The 23428-nt window shown below is 41.4% G+C and overlaps 1 protein-coding gene across 2 annotated transcripts in view; it reads right to left on the bottom strand.

The window, feature by feature from the left end:
* The window catches only part of HRH2 (histamine receptor H2), a 126456-nt gene that overhangs the window by 50341 nt on the left and 52687 nt on the right, over positions 1–23428 (bottom strand). For both annotated transcript variants that reach the window (XR_014473381.1, XM_083182052.1), the window contains exon 2: positions 9724–11252. Coding sequence is in view for 1 of the 2 variants with exons in the window: in XM_083182052.1 (XP_083038178.1) it covers positions 9724–10841 (1118 nt within the window). In the remaining variant the exon portion in view is untranslated. The remainder of the gene's footprint in view (positions 1–9723; positions 11253–23428) is intronic.

Raw genomic sequence — 23428 nt, 5'->3', positions numbered from 1 at the left:
ACCATATTTCTCACAATAAAAAAGTTCACAAATTAAGGGGGCAAAGCCCCTTACACCGGTGTGAAGAGCGCCCGTAGGGTGCGATGAATCACCTAGTGTATTATATACAGTATGGTCAAATTAATGTTTATATGTGCTAAGCAGTTCCCCCTGCACTATTTGGTCAGTGCCGCAGCACCACTGATACTATTACATTTATTTTAAAAATTAAATAGTTTTTATATACTGTATGTTACATTATTCACACCATTATCTTTCACCTCTATAACACTTGGAACACCTACAGAAACTTCTCTTATCTATCGAACACTCTTTAACACTTCACTTGCTCCACTAGTGTGATGCCTTGGGGAGGTTTGGTTGGGCTGGTTTTATTGGTGTTCCACACTCTAGACTTGAACTCTAATTGTGCTTACACACATTGCGATTTCAGGGATTTTCTAAGCGATCTCACTATATCGCTTAGAAAATTACCCAACATCACCCCCTTTGTAGGAGCCATAGCGACAGCGGTGTTCGGCCCAATTGGTCGATATCAATTATTCTCACCGGAGAACACTGGCCCTCTTTATAGCACCTCTATATTCACATGCATCTCTTTCCTTTCTGTAATACATAGCAACTACCACTGAAATACTGTGTCTAGCTGTTCACAATTTTTGGACTTGAATGTTATGTAACTCCACAAAATTGTAAGGTGAAAAAGCGTTGGCATAGCAATAATTGCTAAAATCCTATTTATCACTAAAGAGTAATTACTTTTTATTAAAAAAAAAGGCAAATAATAGTCACGACTGCAAGAGCAGAAGATATATCTCTCCTATTTTCCGTGCTAGTTTCCACTCCTTGTCATCTTTCACTACAGAGAAAATATAAGGCTTTTAGAAATGTTTAAAACTACAGATCAAGAGGAAAGATATATTTGTAAAACAATGTTAAAGAGTCAAATGTTTTTTTTAGTAATAGATAAAAGGAAAGCCCATAGAAATTAACTATTTAAGCCAACTCCAGTCCTCGAGAGCTACCAACAGTTAATGTTTTCCAGGTCTCCTCACAGAATCATAAGTGAATTAATTAGCTCCACCTGTTGTTCATTTATAATGTGTCAGTAATGAGTGAACCTGTGCCCCAGCTAGGTGATCTAAAAAATGTGAACTGTTGGTAGCTCTCGAGAACTGGAGTTGGATACCAACGATTTAAGGCAACACTTTGGTATTCTCACAGTAATTTCCTTATTTAGTTCAGTGAGAGTTATGATTGACAATTTCTTCCACAACATTTTTCTGAAATAAACCCAACAATCATACTAATAACAGTACTCAGAGGAGCATTAGTGCTTCTTACACAACACAGTTTCATGCAACTTTGACTAGTACTGAAGACCAAGAGCTGTGAAGTACATGGGAGATGCAGCTATCTTCTTTAGTGTCAGATTGGCCCAGCAGGGACTGGGGAAAACCTTGGTGGATTCTGATGTAAAAGGTTTCTGTCTCTTAACCCTTTCAGATTCAATGTCTAGTCATGCTCAACAGCCCTAGCGCTAGTAGCAGATCCAATGGTGAGACACTTTAAAATAAGAACATTCACATCGTTCAACGTTCAAAAGAGACCATTTTTGAATTTTTTTTTATTTGACTGTCTGAATTGAAAAAAAATTGGACTGCAACAGGTTAATCCAGGAGGGTAGAGACATCCAGTAATACAGCTCAACATTATAATTGGCCAATACCTGGCTTTGTTTATTTGTCCTTTTGTCCTACCATGGAGGAAGGGAACGAGTGGATGAGGTTTAGCCAGAGAGTTCTACTACAGGCATCATACAGATATGTACTAGATATTGAAACATTAGGAGTCCAAAGAAGACAAAGTGAGTTCCTCTTGGTTTTTAAAGGTGCCCATACACTAAGCGATTTACAAGCGATTTGGAAATCAATCACATGAAAAGCATTTAAATTGCATGTGATTGACAGCAGGTCTGATGCAATGCATGGTCCTGTGTGCATCGCTCGGCCCTGCAAGTCAGACCAGCTACAGAAGCCAGCTGTTGGATACCGCCTGAGCTGGGCAGGCTTGGATCAGATTGCATGTTATATATTGTGTGCGAAAGGACCACATACGATATATCTGAAGGTCCCAGGTGGGCTCAAGGGAGGATTGCAGGGACTACTCTGCTCAGAGAAGTTGCCCTAGTGTATGGTGGCCTTAAGACACATGATCTCAGCCAGGATATCCCATTTCAGAAATGTACTAAACACAAAAAGTTTGCTCAAATACACATACAAATCATGGTAGAACACACAGAAGTATTAATTACCATAAACATCGGCCAAACTCGTCAGGACTTTCCATAGGCACCAAGACAACATGGACATTTGCTATCATGTCAGCAAACTCTGTTGATAATTCAGCTGAAAATTAGACCACCTTTTGGCAGCAGAGTTAGTAGAAGCACTGCATGGATCAGTGAGATCCATGCAGTGCTTCTGTAAGCAAAGTAAGAGTTGACATTTTTTAAAAGCATAAAGCAGTGGAAGGCAGAGTATCACCGGAGTAGGAAGGGGAGCGGGGTGGGGGTGGAGGGGCACTTGGGAACAGGGAGAGGCAGAGAGTGACAGCATATTGCATTGAGAGGTTGTCAATAGCGGAAGACAGTGACAACAGAAGGCAAGGGAAGGCAGAGGGTGACAGTGGCAGGTAGGGGGAGGCAAAGGGTGATGGAGAACAGTGGGTGACAGAGAGACGATGACACGGAGAGGCAGTGGGTGGCAGGAGTACTGCATGGTTTTGGAGAACAAGGCTCATGTATCTTTGAGTGACTTTTTCTTGGCCACAATAATCAGCTCTTATTGTTTTTTCCACTGTATTTTTGGAACCAGCACCGGCTCAAAGAGGGGCTGGTTACTGTATGCTTAGGAAGGGGAACTCCATGCTGTTTTATTTTTAAATTCAAACTCTTTATTTTACATTTACATAAAGAAGCATTACACGGATCTCAGTGATCCATGCGTGCTTCATGTTTTCCAGTGTTTGGCTCCCGGCAACCCAAATCACTTCACCATCAGAAAATATGAATCCTGAAAAATGGTAGCATTTGTCAACAAGGTGCTTTTTCCCCCACAAAGCATACCCAATCACATTTGTAACCAGCTGAATTGTAACTTGGCTGGAAAATGGCTGCTTAATAAATTTTGCACATAATGTTGAGGGGACTACAAGTGTGTCCCCATCTGTGTCTTTATGCATCTGTGAAGAATAAATTGACAAGAGGAGTAGCATGAAATAATTGATCATAGGCATAAATTCAGTTTATGGTTGAATGAAATTATTTTAGGAGATGAGATTTAACTTGGATGGGCATGAATGATACTGCCCAACACTTTGCAGGAAATGAATGTAATTGTGGTGGTGGAACACTTTGGCCACTTTGATGGATTTAGCCCTGAAGTAAAAGCTGTTAGCTAGCCTTTGGAATAGGTACTTAATTTCTCTCACACAGACCTGCAGGTTGTATCTGATTTGTGTGCACAGTACCAATAGTGCAAGTAAAACAATAAAAAATGCCATCCACAATGCAGTTTACCTCAACTTCTTCCATCCTCCATGTTTAGGGTTAATATCCGAAGATATAATCAGGGGTCAATCCTCAACAGGCAGCGCTTGGATATCTACCGCACATCCCTAAGAGATAGCAAGCATCTCCTCTTCTCCATAATAGAGATAGCAAGCATCTCCTCTTCTGGTTGCCCCTTCCATAGAGAGGAAGGGGCAACCAGATATCAGGAAACTCTTCACCACTTAACAGATACAGTGTTCTCCTCCCATAGACCATTTGTGATTTTCCAAAAATAAAGAGGAGAGGTATATAGTGTAATACCACCTTTTATTATATAAAATACATCATTAAAAACATAACAGTTACGTCCCCTGAGAGAGTAGTGGAGTGGATTTTACCAGATATGATGGAGAACCGGATAAAGGGCTCTCATAGAAGCATGGGTGGATCTCTGATGACACAACCCGGGTAGAATTCGCACACACGCCCGATGAGAGTTCCACTGCTACCGCTCCCTCAGTCCAAACACAGCATCACCAACGCGTTTCGGACACCTATGTGTCCTTTTTTAATGAGAATAGCTGTGTATTACCTGTGTTTCTTAATATAGCAGAGTTCATTGTCATATGTCCAGCCAGCTCCGTTTTCGCGGGCTTACGGATTCCCGTTTCACGTCCCTCACTGTGCGGTGCCCCACTTCCGGGAAAAAAGTCTCACTTCAGCATACTGGTCAACTTACACTGGATTCCATGTAGCACCTTTCGGTGACGCAGAGTGAATCTATTTCCTGTCCTTTTGTCACATTCATGAATTACAAGCACCATCTTTGTTAAGGGTATAGCTCATTCTTGCAATATAGGAGTTCCTGGCAAAAAATTTTCCCATGCACACTACAATGTATAATATCGTAAATTAGTATAATGACATGGATACAATAAAAACATAAGTATATCCATTGTAAAAACCATTTCAATACAATAAAAATTAATGACAGATAAAAGAATGGGGAAATTCGCTATATTGACGATATTTTGTTTTTTTGGAATGGCACGGAATCAGAGTTGAATAATTTCTGCACTCCTTTAAATAATAATGGATGCAATATAAAACTATCCTTTAATGTGAGCAATAAATCTGTTGATTTTTTGGATATAACTATCACCAAGGGAGCCGACAAATGGGAAACTAAAACGTTCTCAAAACCAACAGACACCCATTCGTACATCCATAAGACTAGCTACCATCACCAAAATTGGCTTGATGCAATACAGGGGGGTCAACTGAAACGAGTGAGAAATTGTACTAATAAAGAAGTCTATCATGAACAGGCTACAAATATGGCGAAAAAATTCATTTTGAGTGACTCCAATCCAGAAACCATCAATTCAATGGTTGTTTCCACAGGCACTATAGAGAGAAATGAACTTATAGCCACAAAGAAAACAGATGAGATCACAAAAAAAGATTGTAACCTGGCCTTCATCACTGGTTATAATGCCCAGTTCAAAAGTATAAATCTGTCATTTAAGAAGAACTGGGACATTTTGAAGCATGACCCAATTCTGGGTGAACATTTACCTCCACGACCAAGATTTATCTACAGACGAGCCCCAAATATAAAAACCAAAATAGTTAGAAGTGCTCTTCCAATTACCAAACGTCCAGGGAGAACCCTAACTAAGGGATTTCACAGGTGTGGACTGTGTAAGGCCTGCAGAGAGGTCAAAAGTAATGGTACAGCAAACTCACAGAGATTAATATTAAAGGTTTTAAAATGGTATTAGCTGATTTTATAACATGTAACACAAAAAATATTGTGTATGGAATTGAATGTTCATGTAGAAAATTTTACATCGGTCGAACGTCACTACCTTTAAAAATTCGTTTAAGTGAGCACTTAAATAACATTAAGAAAGGCCTCGAATCCCACTCTCTTGCTTATCATTTTAAAACTGTACATAATTCATCAACATCCCATATCTTAAGGTTTTTCGGTATTAAGGTTGCACGTCCTGGTTTTAGAAATAAGAATCTTAATACATGTCTGGCAAAAGAGGAGATGCGCATGAAATATGATTGTGACACACTAAAACCAAGAGGTCTAAACGCAGACTTCGAGATAAAATGATTTTTATGAATTTCCCCATTCTTTTATCTGTCAATAATTTTTATTGTATTGAAATGGTTTTTAGAACGGATATACTTATGTTTTTATTGTATCCATGTCATTATACTAATTTACGATATTATACATTGTAGTGTGCATGGGAAAAAAAATTGCCAGGAACTCCTATATTGCAAGAATGAACTATACCCTTAACAAAGATGGCGCTCGTAATTCATGAATGTGACGCCAGGACAGGAAATAGATTCACTCTGCGTCACCGAAAGGTGCTACATGGAATCCGGTGAAAGTTGACCAATATGCTGAAGGGAGACTTTTTTCGGTACGCCAGCGACATCCGGAAGTGGGGAACGGACGTCACAGTAACACTCCCAGAAGTGGGGCACCGCACAGTTTGGGACATGAAACGGGAATCCGTAAGCCCGCGAAAACGGAGCTGGCTGATTGGACATATGACAATGAACTATGCTATATTAAGGAACACAGGTAATACACAGCTATTCTCCTTGAAAAAGGACACATAGGTGTCCGAAACGCGTTGGAGATGCTGTGTTTGGACTGAGGGAGCGGTAGCAGTGGAACTCTCATCGGGCGTGTGTGCGAATTCTACCCGGGTTGTGTCATCAGAGATCCACCCATGCTTCTATGAGAGCCCTTTATCCGGTTCTCCATCATATCTGGTAAAATCCACTCCACTACTGTCTCAGGGGACGTAACTGTTATGTTTTTAATGATGTATTTTATATAATAAAAGGTGGTATTACACCATATACCTCTCCTCTTTATTTTTGGAAAATCACAAATGGTCTATGGGAGGAGAACACTGTATCTGTTAAGTGGTGAAGAGTTTCCTGATATCTGGTTGCCCCTTCCTCTCGCCTGTCGGTTACGGAGAAGAGGAGACGCTTGCTATCTCTAAGGGATGTGCGGTAGATATCCAAGCGCTGCCTGTTGAGGATTGACCCTTAATTATATCTTCGGATATTACCCCTAAACATTGTTCATTTACCAACTAGGGGAAGTCGGTCACTAGGGGGTCAGATCTCCGATCAGCTGCTATTGTGTTTTGCGCATTGTCTGTCTAAAGTTGAGGATATTTATATTTGTTCTTCCATCCTCCATTGCTCCCACTCTTGGTTCCCATCCTAGTTAATGTTACTGTATGTTGTGTATTGAATGCCACAAAATGTCACATATATTTTCAGATATTATTAAGGTATGTTGCCTTCATCTTTTTGATGCTGTGTAGTGTTTTTAAACATCATGAGAAACAGCAAACTCTAATGTTAATGTGTAGAAGATACTGTGGGTGGTATTTAATTGTTATATCATGCCCGATATCCCCTCTAAAGCGATGCAAGATCATGGGACGATATTCAATTGATCTATTTTTTTGCACATATCGCACTCTTTATAGTGAGGTTTAGCCATGCATTCACACATTTCCGCTTACCATCCCCAGTGATATCAATCTAAAAAGCTGGTGATTAACAACTGAATACCGGCCAGTATGTTATACAGTGTCTGGCATATCTGTCTAACATTTGTATCACATCTGTGAAGAGTTTGCATGCTCTCCCTCTCTGTGTGTCTGTGGGCAGAGGGGGAGGGAAGTTACTAATTATCCTGGTTATGGGCTTGCTGGTTTGTCCCTGCCCAAGTCCCACCCTACAAGTCAGTATCCTGTGTCCCCGGGAAAAGGCTATGAGGGGACTGATCATGGGCCACCACTGTACTTTTTTATAAAAAAAAAGCTGATATTTTGAAGAGTATAAATCCAATAGTACTATTTGGATATTATTATTTAATACTCCCAGCCAATACAACTAATTAATAGTAAAAAATAAATACTGTAAAAATTACACACATAAAATCTAAATGTAAAAATATTTCTGTATAGTAATGAAATACTACACTAATGAATATAAAATGTCACATATTATATATTCAATATTGGATTCATCTTTAGGAACCCTCCTGACACTGTGGCATACAATAGACTTTAACTGCAGGACCCTAAGTGGTCCAAGCTAGCACTGCTCTTCAGTGCTGGATCTTTGTGTTCTTTACTGAAACAGGACAGCAGGATGTGCAGGAAAGGAAACAGCAAAAGAGATATACAGTACTGTAGGGCCAAATGTATTAAGCCTTAGCAAGTGATAAATTGGAGAGTGATAAAAGAAGGATAAAGTACCAGCCAATCAGCTCCTAACTTTAATTTCTCAAACACAACCTGTAATATGACAGTTAGGGGGAAATTTACTAAAGGAAATTTATAAAAAATAGGTGTATTTGTATTCAGAAATACACTTATTTTTGACATTTACTATCCCGAAAATAAGGCAATTTGTATTCGTATTGATGTGCTATCAATACGAATACGAATTGCCGTATTTTCGGGATAGTAAATGTCAAAAATAAGTGTATTTCTGAATACAAATACACCTATTTTTTACAAATTTCCTTTAGTAAATTTCCCCCTTAGTGTCTGATTAGCTGGCACTCTTTGGGGGAGATTCTCTAAGCAAGAAATGCGGTAAAAACCCCGTTATTGGGTTTGTAACGCATTTTGGGATGCTGTAAGCATCCCCCGCTGGGTTAACGCGGCAGGGGGCATCGCCAGAAAAATCTGGCGATGCCCCATAGAAGCCAATGGGGTTCTACCGCATCCCACCGCCGCCCCGCAACGACCGCCTGCCGCCCCGCACGGACCCCCACCGCCCCGCATCGCCCCCTCACCTGTGTCCGGGCAGCACAGAGCAGTGATGCCCGGACCTGTGACCTCCTCCCTGCACTGATCCGTTTCCGGGTGCAGGGAGGAGGAGAGCATGGCGCAGCAGCAGCAGCGCCGGGTGTGTGAGGGAGGGGGAGCCGCCGGGACCTGATGGGACCCGGGGACTCTCACCGCAAAGGACAACTCTTATCGCAAGAGCTGTCCTTTGCTATAATTATTGCATATGTTACAACATATGCGATAATTATAAATGCGATGGGCGGCGAAGGGGGGCAGAGATTCTTAGAGAATCTCCCCCTTTATCACTTGTTAAGGCTTGATTCATTTGGCCCATAGGGAGAAACAAAGTTTTACCATAAGTGCGCTGGGTATTTAGTTCAACATCAAAAGGTTAAGTCAAATGTCAAAATGGCTACATGCATAATAATGGCGTTGACAAAGTTGGCCATAAAAAAGGTTGACACATGAAAAGGTCGACGTGTTTTTTCACAGTTATTTTATACTTTTTCATATCCACTTGAACTCCGATTGGGAACAGTGACGTGCCAGAACCTTGTCTAGTGAAGCGAGCCATGCAAGAGTATGCACAACACTAATTGGGGGAATATGTTGACAAGTGTCAACACTGTCACAAAAAATGTAAAAACCATCTGTCGACCTTTTCACATGTGAATGTCAACCTTTTCGATGTCTACCATTTGTGAATGTGGATATTGTGTCAATGTGGTCATTGTGTCGACTTATTGGCTGTTTACCTAGACACTGTATATATTTCCATCTATTCCATACCCCTTATTATACCTCTCAGGAATAGTGGAAGGAGATAATTACATTGTGTTTGAAATTCTACTGTAACTACATATTGGTCCTTATTCCTTCTGAAATGGACAAAGCCATGTGCACTGCAGGTGGGGCAGATGTAACTTGTGCAGAGAGAATTAGATTTTGGTGAGTTATTTAGTTTCTGTGCAGGGTAAATACTGACTGCTTTATTTTTACACTGCAATATAGATCTCACTTAAAATAAAACCACACCCAAAATCTAATTCTCTCTGCACAAGTTACATCTGCCCCACCTTCAGTGCACATGGTTTTGTCCATTTGAGAAGGAATTTGCCTTTGCGAGTGAACCAGAATAAGGGCCATTATCACCTTTACCAGATAAAAACATCTTTAAACTTTTACCAGTAAAAAATTCACTTAAGAGACTATTGGCCAAACTTAATTTTTAACTTGTTAAATCAAATACATAATTTGTTATTGATTTAAAATAATCAACTTGCCAATCAAAATATCTATGGAATAAATTACCTGTCTGCTACATTTTTGAGGAAAGCACTACTTTCTTTTCCGTTCATCTCTTGCAGATTGTGGGGCTTTTCCTCATGAATATTTTGCATTTCTTGCAGAGTCCTGTCTCCGGGACGACGAATGTGAAGTAGAGTTAGCGGGGTTTCCTGGCTAAGAGGGCCCACGCGTCTACAGTGTAAGAGGCGTTGGTAGGCTGTACGGAAGTCCCTATTCAGAGCAGCATATAAAATTGGGTTGAGAGCAGAATTGGCATAGCCTAACCACAGAACTATTAAGAAGGCTGTCTCATCCACTTCAATATTATTCACTCCTTCATATGTAAATACAGTGAAATAAGGGAACCAGCAGATGATAAATGCCCCCATTACAGCTGCCAACGTCACAGTAGCTTTATGTTCACGTACTGTGGGTAGTGTAGGACTCACAGCATTGCAGCAATTGGCATGGTTAATTCTCTTGGCTTGTTCCCTGGCAATCTTGAAGATTCTGTAGTACATGAGACACATTATGACCAAGGGAAGATAGAATGTCAGTAAGCCATCCACTAATACATACTCCTTGTTCAGCTCCAACTTACATTCTTTGTTATCATCTCCCCTAGAGTTCTGGATAGTTTTATCTTTTGTATTCCAGCCAAGGTGGATAGGAAGGAAGGAGACCATAAGAGATACCACCCATATCACACCCATAGCTATTGCCACACGGCAAGGAGTCACAAGCATGGAGTAACGCAGAGGAGCTGTGACACCATAGTAGCGATCCAAGCTAATCATGAAAAGGTTTAGAATTGAGGCTGTACACAGCATAACATCCAGGCTGGTATAAATGTTGCAGAAGGTAGATCCAAAGGGCCATTCTTCATGTAACAAGTTCAAGGCTGAAAAAGGTAGCACCAAAATACCCAGTAAGAGATCTGTGATCGCCAATGACACAATAAAGCAATTTGTCATACTACGAAGCCTCCTATCAAATCCCACAGCCAGGCATACCACTACATTGCCACATATAGTAATGACAATGATAAGTACTAGTACAACACCAATGAGAACATTATATAGGACCGTCTTCCAGCATGTGACAATTGAATCTTTATGGTCCTCATCCATGACAGAACACATTACTTTTGAATGTAAAGTTTTTTTAAAGTGGATTTGGCTACGCTATTGCTTCTGGTAACAACTATAATATTGCATTTTCAGAGGTACAATATGATACACAATTTCATAGAGGATCTTAGTCATTGATGGTTATTGGTGCAGGGGGTCCAGCAGTGATGTGTTCTGTTATACATTGCTGGACCCCAATAAGAAATAGAACAGATGCTCGGCTCTTAAGTTTTGTTGATTTTCTTTTAACCTGACTCTTTGTTATACTCTTGTTTCTCTAAGGTGCGGTTACACTGTAATTCCTTTTTATTCATGAGGTTCTGTGTTTAAATAGATTATCCATAGCTTGCAGCAACAACAATCCGCATAAGGTAGTCTTGAGTCTGCAGCATACTTCTTAATTAGCAGGACACCTCTAACAACCTGCAAAGATAAGTAAGAAGTAAATATTAGAAGAGAATAAAGTACAGTTCATGTTACTCAGTTTATGTAAATAATAGCAATCTCTCAGAGGTGACTTTTAAAGTTTTCGTTACACAATATACACCAAAGATATTACATCATAGCACACCATGTACACAAGTTCTGTTATTTTAGACCCATCAATTGCCAAGTTCCTAACTAATGCAGGGTTTTTCCACTCTCCCATCCCTAAATTGGGCGTGGTATGCGCCTCCGACAGTGGGGATCCCGACAGTCAGTATCCCGATGTTGGGATCCCAACTGCCGGTGCTCCGACTGGGGGGCGAGCGCAAAGAAGTGCCTTGTGGGCTTGCTGCGCTCACCACACTGTGGGCCTTGTGGCTCGCTACACTCGCCAAAGGTTCTATTCTCCCTTATGGGGGTCATGGACCCCACAAGGGAGACTAGCCCCTATGAGTTGGGATACCCCTGTAAGAGCATCAGCAGTCGGGATCCCGATGTCAGGACACTGACTGTGAGGATCCCCACTGTCAGAGCTGCATCCGGCACCCTCTTACTTCCCATCTCTGTCTCTCCCTCTCTCTTTTGCTGTTCTAGTTTTATCTCTCTCTCTCTCTCTTCCTCTGTTTTCTTTCTCTCCCATGTATCTCTTTCATTTCTTTATATCTCTCTTCCTTTCTCTCTTTTCAGATCTGTTGAAATCTGAATTTGTTTGTATGTACAAAGACTTTGACTATTGGGCCGCCATATTGATAAAGACTGATAAAAGTATTGCTAAGTATACAAATTATGCTAGTCAATGTAGCAGACTCTGGGGTATAGGCAAGGCTGAGTATGCTATGAAGAGGCAGACAAAGTAACAGGCTGGAACCCATGAGTATGATGGAGGTTGGACTTGGACCAAAGTCTCTGGAGACCAGAAAAGTAGTGGGCACACTGGAAACTAGCCTAGAACAGGTGGATGCTGGACTCCGGACTTGAATTGGTGGACGAAATAATCAGTCTGGAGCCAGTGAACAAGATATCCAGAATGGAACTGGTAGATAAGATTTTTGAACTGGAACTGGTGGATAAGATAACTGGACTGAAACCAGTGATGCTTGGACCAGGTTAGGACCAGTAATGCTCCTGCGATTCGAGTCAATCAGAATGACCTCCACTGTAAGTAACCAGGGTACTGGGCTTTTTTCTTTTTTTTTTTTGTATTTCACTTCTCTTTTTTAAAATAATTATTTGTTTTCCTTGGTTGCTAGGTCTCATTAAAGATGGAAAAGGATCTGATATGATATACTGTATCTTGTTTTCAGGCTTCACCTCACAAAACCTGCATTGTGAAGGAAGGAGTGTAAACTTTTATATCCGCTGCACAACACAAATTAATTAAGAGCTGCAAAACATTTTAGACCATTTTCAAGAACTAAAGTTAACGAAACAATTCAACCAATATAAGGTATTGTGATGAAAATAACAAGTTGGAATACATTGTACTGTAGCAAGTTATCGAGTATGGGAACTAGAAACATATGTTCTTTGGTTTACATTAGAATACATTAGAACTTACTTTCGAACTCAGTTTTCTACAGATGAACCTTGTCTTAAACCCAAGACAAATATGGAACAGTCAGATTAAAAGGAAAATATATTTATATTACACTTTGACAAATGTACATTTTGTTATGTTGTGAAAAGTAAATGTCATTGATCATAAACTACTACCAGAAAAGGCAGTTAAACCGAAATGTCAACATATAAGCTTTTTAGAGACATGATAAATCCCATTTTACATTGAGATATCGGTGATAAAATGATCTTACAACTAGGTATTTGACACTTGAGCTATATTTCATTAATAATTCCTATCCAAGAAACTTCCTGTCTAACTGTTGTGTTTCATGGTTTTATGCCTTCAAGTAGAAAATATATATTTTTTCCCTTAAGGCCCATACACACTGGGTGACTGCTTTCAGCTCAAAAGCCGCCCAGTGTGTATGGGGCAGCGATGAGCGCTGCTGCATGTTCCCGCATCATCGCTTGCGCCACTGCTCATTTGCTGGTATTACCAGCAGATGAGCAAGAGATTGGAAGGCTCTCCATAGAAAATCGCTAAAATGGGCAAAAAACACACACTGGGTATGGATCTTAACATAGCAGCATTGACTAACAATTCCTGAAGGATCTGAAGATTGCTGTCAGATACAATTATTTAAATAGCCAAGTAGTATACTGAGAATAGAAGAGACTATGGGGGTATTCAATGTGCCGCCGCTGTTCCCGATGGGGGAAATAGCGGCGGCTCCCTATTCAATGCTGTGTTTAGCGACAGCATTGAAGCGGGATCACGGCAGAGCCAGCCGACTTTAGAAGCTGTCGGGCCCATTCTGCCGATAACGGCCGTAGATAGTCACGATCCCGGCCGCAGATTGACAATCCACGGCCATTTTCGCGGCCAAGCCCCCTTTGCGCCAATCGGCAGGTGGGGCATTGAATCCCACCTGTCGTTCAGCTGACGATCAAACCGCAAACGGGCCAGGATCACGGCTGTCGGGAAGGATCGACAGCAATAAATTAACTGCATTAACTTGTGTTCTTTATTCAGTCTTTCAGTGCACTGAGCGTGTTTGCCCTGCATAGATACAACGCTACCACCCGCAGGGAAAGATAGTGCTTGCACTGGCTCTCCTGACACACAGCAGGATTTCACCAACCCATGCTTAGCATATCACTCAAAATGGAGGCCACCCACCCCCATTTGTAGATAGATAGATAGGCAGACAGGTAGTTAAATGGATAATAACCCCACTTGTCCTGTTAGAATATGCCTTAATTAAAAGTGGAAAAGTGTTGTGCTTTGCAGACTAACACTATGGCCTTTTCTGTTGGATTTAGTTGAAATAAAATCAATTGTAAAATAGAGATCAAGGGATGAGATGCTGTAATTAGCTCATTTCCAAGATTTCCTGAAATTGAACTCTTTAATTGAGTATGTATAGAACACAGTGGAATTATTAGATCAGTCAGATACATTTTGTTAAATAGCCATATGCCTTCTCATAGGAGGATTAGGGATGCCCAGTTCATTTTGTCCCTTAACCTACATACTATCTTGTCCATAACTACTGTTCATACACATTTTTAGATATGTTATATAATTACACCAGTGCTGTCAAACTCATGGCCTTCCAGCTGTTGTGGAACTACACGCCCCAGCATGCTCTGCCACAATTCTAGAGATCCATTATATAACATCTGTGGCAAAGAATGCTGGGATGTGTAGTTCCACAACAGCTGGAGGGCCATGAGTTTGACATCACTGTATTACACTACAGGTTAATATGAAATACATGGCATGTAACACTACAACTAATCAAACAATTAAATTAGATTTAAATCTGTTGAAATGAAAAAAGGTCTTTTGTCCACAACATTCCCATTACTTTTCTGCATATTTTCTTATAACAGTCTCTGCCTTTATTGTACAGTGTAATTTACCACTCCAGCTTCCATAACTGTGCAATTGTTACTGGCTACTAAGCAAGTTTTGTTCACAATGAAAAGGCCCCCCAAAAAACCCAACTCTTTAATAGATCAGGCATTGGACTATAGAGTACATTTTATTATTTTTCAGATAAGGCACAGACAAATGAGAATAGTCTAATCGCTGATCTGTATGGGTTTTTTATGCTTCTTTTCAATAGGCAGAAATAAATTGCACCTTTGCATGAGTGGGATGGAGTACTTTGATTTTCTTATAGAAAATTACTCTTACTTTTATGCAAGGCCATGGTTAAATTACCTACATTGCACTCAGCATAAGAAATCACTAAAATATTATTTTAAAATACCAATTTAACACAGTTTTTAGTTTATGATAGTAAAAAAAAAAATTGTTACATAAAACATAAGGAAAGCTGTAGTTGAGTAATGGACCAATGATTCATTTATGTACCTGTATCTGACAGGTCAAATTAGGATCTTAACTACAGTGTGCTATTTGCCAATGGCCAAATGCATAATTTTTGGGCATGTCTGTCATATTCATATTTATTATACATATACAGTATATCTACTTTTTACATTTTCAGACAATGCAGCCTATTTACTATTGGATGCATTATGCTGATCCCCATATCGAAGTCTGGCCTAAAGACGGAACACATTGAGACAGCTCTGCTAACTGGACTCCATAAATTGGAGAGATAAACATTACTTTGGTATTCTTTCCTGTATATTTGCTACTTATCAGTTGTCAGCTAATACGTCTTTTAGCATCAAGAAAATAATTTTTAAAATCTAAGTATTTTGTGCATTGGATAAAAAGCTTTGGGTTCTGAGGGGCATATGTATGAATCGGTGATAAGGGAGGAAGAGAAGTGAGGAAGAGGAGAAGTGGCCCATACTGTAGCAACCAATCAGAACTCAAGTACCATCTATACTTTGCATAATATAAATTTATACAGAGCAGCTGATTGGTTGCCATGGACCACTTCTCCTCTGGATCACTTCTCCCTTATCGCTGCTTCATACTTCTACACCTATATTCCTAATTAAACCCATGTAATTAATGTACTAATATTATATACAGGCTTATAAGTTCAATACAAGATTGTAAGAAATACAGTACACACCATGTTGTCTCTAACAATGCCATACTGCCGAATGTAGAATGGCCCTGCTCCCTTCCTGCCAATGCTGATACCGCTACCCCCAGCGACGTGCGGTAAGGTGAATGGCTCAAGAGTCCCTGGCAAGTACCAGAGCCAGATATGCACACAATACAGTATATGAGCCACTGGGTACATGCCAGTAGAGCTGCCTAGTGGTGGCGCCGGCCCTGATTTTTGACATACTTTTTAAAATTCAAAATGCCGGCATATACGCTAGTATGACAGGAAAGGCTGTGCCTCACCCCACCGCACGCCACAGGCTACCACCATTGGGTTCCGTAGCTTACGAGATCACTGGATACATGCGTTGTGTAGTGTGCAGTGTGTACCCAGCATTAATCCAGCTCTGTGCATTGCATTGTGCTTGTACTTTAACCCCTTCCCGACATTTGGCGTACATTTACGTCATGGTCGGGATGTACTTCCCGACACATGGCATAAATGTATGCCATGACTTTAAAGTGTCACCGCGTCTATAGACGCGGTGACAGAGGGAAGATGGCTGCTGTCCCTGACAGCAGATATCTTCCCTCGTGGCCCAGGGGGGGCAGCGATGCCCCCCCCCCCATCGGCGATCGCTGCGATTGGCTGTTCAAATGTGAACAGCCAATTGCAGCGTTTTCTGTGTTCCGGCCAATATCGGCGCTCGGTAACACAGGGATCGGTGGTGATTGGTACTTGATCGGTGGTGATTGGTACAGCACCAATCACCACCGAGTGTAAAGGGGTCTTTGGTGGTGGTCCCACCTGCCCCCAAGGCTGTGATTGGTCCGTCGGACCAACGGACCAATCACAGCCATTGCACCTCAGTGAAAGTAACGGAGACCGCCCTGCCGCCGCCATTCCGGTCAGGAACAGCGTGCAGAGCGGTCTCCGTGCCCATCTGTCCCCCTATCTGACCTCGATCAGCGTTGGTGGTGTGGTGGTATCCGTGCTGCCTGCTGCCTGCTTCTGCTGTTGCAGCATCATAGTAAAATATAATTTTGTCTCTCCTGCCCCCTGTGGCTGATTGCAGTGCAGACAGGCTTAACCCTCTGCACTGCTTTTTTTCCTGCCCCCCATTTGTGCTGATCATACCCCGTCAGGTTGCGCCAAAAGTTGTGCGCCTGCTGCCCCTCACTGCTAATCAGTGTTGCATCACTAATAAGCAGTTGTTTTTTTTGAGGGTGCTGTGGGGTCTTTTTAAAAAAAAATTTACACCCACGGTGATTTTGTGGGTGTCCTGTGGCCGCTGAGCGCTGATCAGTGACGTACATCACTGATCAGCATTTTTGGCACAGGGTTGATCTAATTTTTTTTTGGGGGATCAAATTCCTGTTGCCTTTGACTGATCAGCAGTTTTTTTTTTTTTTTTTTTGCGGGTGCTGTGGGGTCTTTTTTTTTATTTTTTTTTACACCCACGGTTATTTTGTGGGTGTCCTGTGGCCGCTGAGCGCTGATCAGTGACGTACATCACTGATCAGCATTTTTGGCACAGGGTTGATCTAATTTTTTTTTTGGATCAAATTCCTGTTGCCTTTGACTGATCAGCAGTTTTTTTTTTATTTTAATTTTTTTGAGGGTGCTGTGGGGTCTTTTTTTTTTTTTTTTTTTTTTTACACCCACGGTGATTTTGTGGGTGTCCTGTGGCCGCTGAGCGCTGATCAGTGACGGACGTTACTGATCAACATCTGTGCTCAATTTTTGGCGCAGGAGCGTTTTTTTTTCTTTTAACCCCTTCAAGGTTGTACCAAAAGCTGCCTTGAAGCTGCTGCCCCTTAAGTGCACTTACACGTGTTAAAGCACTACATACACACTACATACCCCCCCCGTGTTGAAATAAAGTTTGTACCCCCCTACACTATACACGTGTTGAAACACTACACTTACACAAACACAAAAATAATAAAAATGTCCCAATCATCCCAAAGACTGTTTTCAGCGGAGGAGGCATATGCCCTTATTGCCTCTGACACTGACACAGCCAGTGATGAAAGCGATGAATTTATCGCATTGGTCTTAACCTCCTCTTCCTCCTCTAGTGATGAGGGACCCCCTCAAAGACGCCCCCGTAGAGCAGCTGAGACCCCCCCCCCCAATGATTGATCTCGTATGGACCCCACCACCAGACAATTTTGAGCCCCAGGTTCCTGAGTTTTTGGCCAACCCAGGAATCCAATTTGATACTACAGGCCTCAAAGAAATTGACTTTTTCAAAGTATTTTTCTCTGATGATTTTATAAATTTAATGGTGGACCAAAGTAATTTATATGCCCAGCAGTTTATTGCCCAAAACCCCACGTCATCATTTGCTAGGTGGACCCCTGTAGATGCAGTAGAGATGATGACAATTTGGGGTCTGGTGTTACATATGGGCATAGATAAAAAGCCAGAAATTAGACAATATTAGAGTACAGATGTTCTGTACAGCAACCCACTTTATCGTATGGCCATGACCCGGACTCGTTTTGAGACGATCCTTAAATTTTTGCATTACAACGATAATGCACAGTGCCCACCCAGAGATGATCCCACCTTTGACCGGCTATTCAAAGTCAGGCCGGTCATTGATCATTTCAGCGCCAAATTTGCTGAGATGTACATCCCTGAAAAATTTATTTGTGTAGACGAGTCACTTATACATTTTAAAGGAAGGGTTAAATTCTGCCAGTACCTTCCCAATAAGAGGGCAAGGTATGGCATAAAAATGTATAAGCTGTGCGAAAGTACCTCAGGGTACACCCACAGGTTTAGGGTATATGAAGGGAAGGACACAAGAATTGAACCGCCAGAATGCCCCCCCTCCCTCGTAGGTGTTAGTGGAAAGATTGTCTGGGATTTAGTGCACCCCTTCCTGGATAAGGGTTATCACCTCTATGTGGATAACTTTTACACCAGCATCCCCCTGTTTAAGGCCCTTGGTTCAAGAGGTACAGCAGCTTGCGGTATTGTGCGCAAGAACCAAAGAGGCCTCCCAAAAACGCACGTTGCCCAATTACTGAGAAAGGGTGAAAGCAGTGCACAATCCACCGAAAATATGTTGTTGGTCAAATATAAGGACAAGAGGGATGTCCTTATACTGACAACAATTCACGGAGACAGTACCACCTCCGTCCCTGTACGAGGTACCAGTACCCACACCTCAAAACCTATTTTTATCCTAGATTACAATAAGTACATGGGCGGAGTGGATCTTTCAGATCAGGTACTGAAGCTGTACAGTGCCCTGCGGAAAACAAAAATATGGTATAAGAAGCTGGCCGTGTATATCATCCAGATGGCACTGTATAACGCTTACGTACTATTCCGTTCTACCAGCCAGACGGGGACATTTATGCACTTTCAAGAGGAAGTCATAAAGGGCCTAATATTTGGGAACCAGCAGGCAGAGGGCCCCAGTACTTCTAGTACTGGCCCCCGTATTGTATCAGGGCAGCATTTTCCTAACGAAATCCCCTCCACTGGAAAAAAGGGCAGGACACAAAAAAGGTGCAAATTTTGCTATAAAAAGGGAATAAGAAAGCAAACTATTTTCCACTGTGAAACTTGCCCCGACAAACCCGGCCTATGTATGAAGGAGTGTTTTAAAATATACCACACATCTATGGATTATTAGGTTCATCATTTCACCGTGCTTCGGGGGTCTTGCTAATGCGACATAGCACCCACCATTCATTCCACCAGAATCTGTGCTGCAAACTCCAAATATCACTCCTTCCCTTCTGAGTCCTGTCATGCACCCAAATGGTATTTTTTGGTCACATATGAGGCATTGCCGTACTCGGGAGAAATTGCGGCACAGATTTTGGGGTGCTTTGTCTCCTTCATTTCTTGTGAAAATGAAAAATTTTGAGCCAAAACTGCATTTTTGTGTAAAAAAATTTAATTTTTCATTTTCACAGCCCAGTTGTACCAAAATTGGTGAAACCCCTGGGGGTTTGAAATGTACACTATACCCCTAGATGAATTCCCTGAGGGGTGTAGTTTGCAAAATGGGGTCACTTGTGGGGGGTTCCACTGTATTGGTGCTTCGGGGGTCTTGCTAATGCGACATAGCACCCACCATTCATTCCACCAGAATCTGTGCTGCAAACTCCAAATATCACTCCTTCCCTTCTGAGTCCTGCCATGCACCCAAATGGTATTTTTTGGTCACATATGAGGCATTGCCGTACTCGGGAGAAATTGCGGCACAGATTTTGGGGTGCTTTGTCGCCTTCATTCCTTGTGAAAATGAAAAATTTTGAGCCAGAACTGCATTTTTGTGTAAAAAAATGTTATTTTTCATTTTCACAGCCCAGTTGTACCAAAATTTGTGAAACCCCTGGGGGTTTGAAATGTACACTATACCCCTAGATGAATTCCCTGAGGGGTGTAGTTTGCAAAATGGGGTCACTTGTGGGGGAGGTTCCTAACTTTTAGCATCTTATGGTGCCTAGAAACCTACATGGTGCCTAAAAAAAAATCTCATAAAAAGGAGGCTCCAAAATCAAGTAGGTGCTCCTTCTATTATGAATCCTGTGGTTTGGTCAACGTGCACACTAGGGCCACATATAGGATATTTATGAAAACAAAAGAATTGGGGGAATCAATTTTTAGTCACATTTCTCTAGTAAAATCTACTGTATTCGTTAGAAAAATGTATTAAAATTGAAAATCTGCTAAAAAAATGAAATTTTGAAATTTCACCTACACTTTGTTTTAATTCCTGTGAAACACCTAAAGGGTTAACAAACTTCCAAAATGCTGTTTTGAATACTGTGAGGGGTGCAGTTTTTGAAATGGCATCATTTATGGGGGTGTCTCACATACAAGTCCCTCAAAGTCACATCAGAACTGAACTGGTCCCTAAAAAAATCAGTGTTTGAAATTTTCTTGAAAGTTTGAGAATTTGCTATTCATATTTTAAGCCTCCTAGTGTCCAAAAAAATTAAAAGGAGGTTGAAATAATGATGGCAACATAAAGTAGACATATGGTCTTTGTTAGTTATTAACTATTTTGAGTGGTATGATTATTTGTCTCACAAGCAGAAAATTTAACATTTTGCAAATTGCAAAATTTTCAATTTTTTTACGACATTTTGGTATTTTTCACAAATAAACACAGACTGTATCGACCAAAATTTACCACTAACTTAAAGTACAATGTGTCACGAGAAAACAATCTCAAAATCACTGGGATAAGTAAAAGCAATAAAAAGTTATCCCCACATAAAGTGATACATGTCAGATTTGAAAAAAAGGGCTCTGTCAGGAAGGCAAAAACAGGCTGCGGCGGTAAGGGGTTAAAGTTTGGTACACATTAGACAATATGCTCTGTGAACGGTATTGTTATCGATTTCCATTGAACTCCCCAGAGCTCAGGATAAAAGATATGTTTTGTGAAAACTAAAAAGCCCTATGCACACAAGACGTAAAAAAGGTATTTGGGGCCTTCTGAGCGATACCTTTTTTTTACAAATAATTTAATTTGTATGGGGCTAAACTGGGAGAGCAGCAGTTCCCTCCTTTCTAGCGTCCATTATAGGGATCATTTTAGGTTCATTGTAGTGGCATCAAGGTGACAAGTACTGTTAGTGCCAGCTAGGAGTAGTAGTGATGATGATGATGATAATATTAATAATAATAACAACAACAGCAATAATAATAACAATAATATACTATTATGCAGTTGGTAGCTATTGGATTGCCAGTTGTGCTATTATTTCTTTTTTAGCAGTGGTTGAACTACAGAGGGTTCAGGGGATGCAACTGCTATGGGCCCCGGGGCTTGGGAGGTATAACTGTAAGTTTGTTTTTTAAATAGTAATGGGGAGTGGAGGAGGGGGATTATGAGGGAAAAGTTATCCCTTTTAAACACCTGCTCCCTTTTAAACACCTGCTCTCTATCCCTCTCCCCTCAATTACTCTAGCCTTCAGTACACCCTCACTGTCTCTTCCTCACACTCTCTCTCACTCCCTGTCTCACCCTTGCACCCTCTTTTACTCCCTATCTCTTCCTCAGTCTCTCACTCCCTGTCTCTCTCTTGCACAACTCTCACTCACTTTGTCTCCCTTATACCCTCTTTCACTCCCTGTCTCTCCCTCACACCCTCTATCGCTCCCTCACACCCTGTATCGCTCCCTGTCTCTTCTTCACACCCTCTCTCACTCCCTGTCTCTTCCTCACACCCTCTCTCGCTCTGTCTCTTCCTCACACCCTCTCTGACTCCCTGTCTCTCCCTTACACCATCTCTCACTTCCTGCCTCTCCCTTAAGCCGACCATACAAGATATGTTTTGTACCGTGCGAGGCGATGCGCATCGCACATCCCATGCATTGCATTTAGTTCAAAATGCATGATTCTATAGCACATTACATGCATTTTGCACTAGATGCAAAGCGATCTAGTTCAAAATGCACGGTGTGTATGCCTCTCTGCCTCTCCTTAGTGACTTGTGTGTGGGGGGGGGGGGAGGGGGGGCACAAAAGTTATGGGGCCCACAAAGTTCTAGTTACGCCCCTGCTTTTTATGCATATGGTGTCATGCTTGTCATACAAATCATGTATCAAGACTCTTACCGTACAGTAAACCTTGTCCCATTCTATAGTCACAGAGCTACCATACTCTTCTATATCATATATATTCCCATTTTGACATGCACATACTGTACAGGGGTTTTAGTTTTTTGCTCATTTAGTTTACACTGCAAAACGGTGACCAATTCCCCAGATATCACTGGAAGAAGTGAAGAAATATGCTATTTTTCTATTCCAAGGATTATTTTACAGACCATATTTGGAGAAACTGTGCCATGAACTGTTTATATTAAAGTATTTGCTGCAGTTATCCAGATATTCCCCCGAAGCTATGCTATTGCTAAGCATTATAGTGTTACTTTTTTTTTTTGCATTCTTTTTTTTTATTTTATCAAATCTATTTCAGTTAAGCAGAGAAAGTCACTTTGCCACTGAACATTTCATACAAAATTGTTATTATTATTATTATTATTATTATTATTATTGTATTTTTTGTATCTCTTTTTATTTAGTTGTAATGCTCGGTACTTGTTTCCTCGCAAGGCGCCACCGATTTTAATTGTATGCAATCGGGTTGCAAAAATCGGGTCAATGGCATCGCATGCAACCAAATTGCATGCGATGCGATTGACCCGACCGACGTGATTTTTTAAAATTGGAACCAATGTTAAATGGTCCCTGAGACCCGATTTTACATTGGCCCCAATGTTAAATGCCCCCCAGACCCCATTTTTCATTGTATGCCCCCCATTGTTTACGCCACGCCACGATCAACGTGAACCCGAAGCGTGGCTAGCGCAGCGAGGCCGCGAGGGGCGGCGGTACGCGTCCTCCGACCTTTTCATATCACCACTATCCACGTTGGCATGGAGTTGATTTTATATAGTGTAGTGAGCGCAGCGAGCCACCGAGCCCGAAGCGTGGCGAGAACAGCAAGCCTCACGAGGGGACGCGCATTACTTCAGACGTATTACGCGTCCCCTCGCAGGGCTCGCTGCGCTCGCCACTATATAA

This window comes from Crinia signifera, chromosome 4 (assembly GCF_055691185.1).
Source record: "Crinia signifera chromosome 4, ASM5569118v1, whole genome shotgun sequence".
NCBI classification, from domain to species: Eukaryota; Metazoa; Chordata; class Amphibia; order Anura; family Myobatrachidae; genus Crinia; species Crinia signifera.
This window is presented reverse-complemented; position numbering and strand designations above follow the sequence as displayed.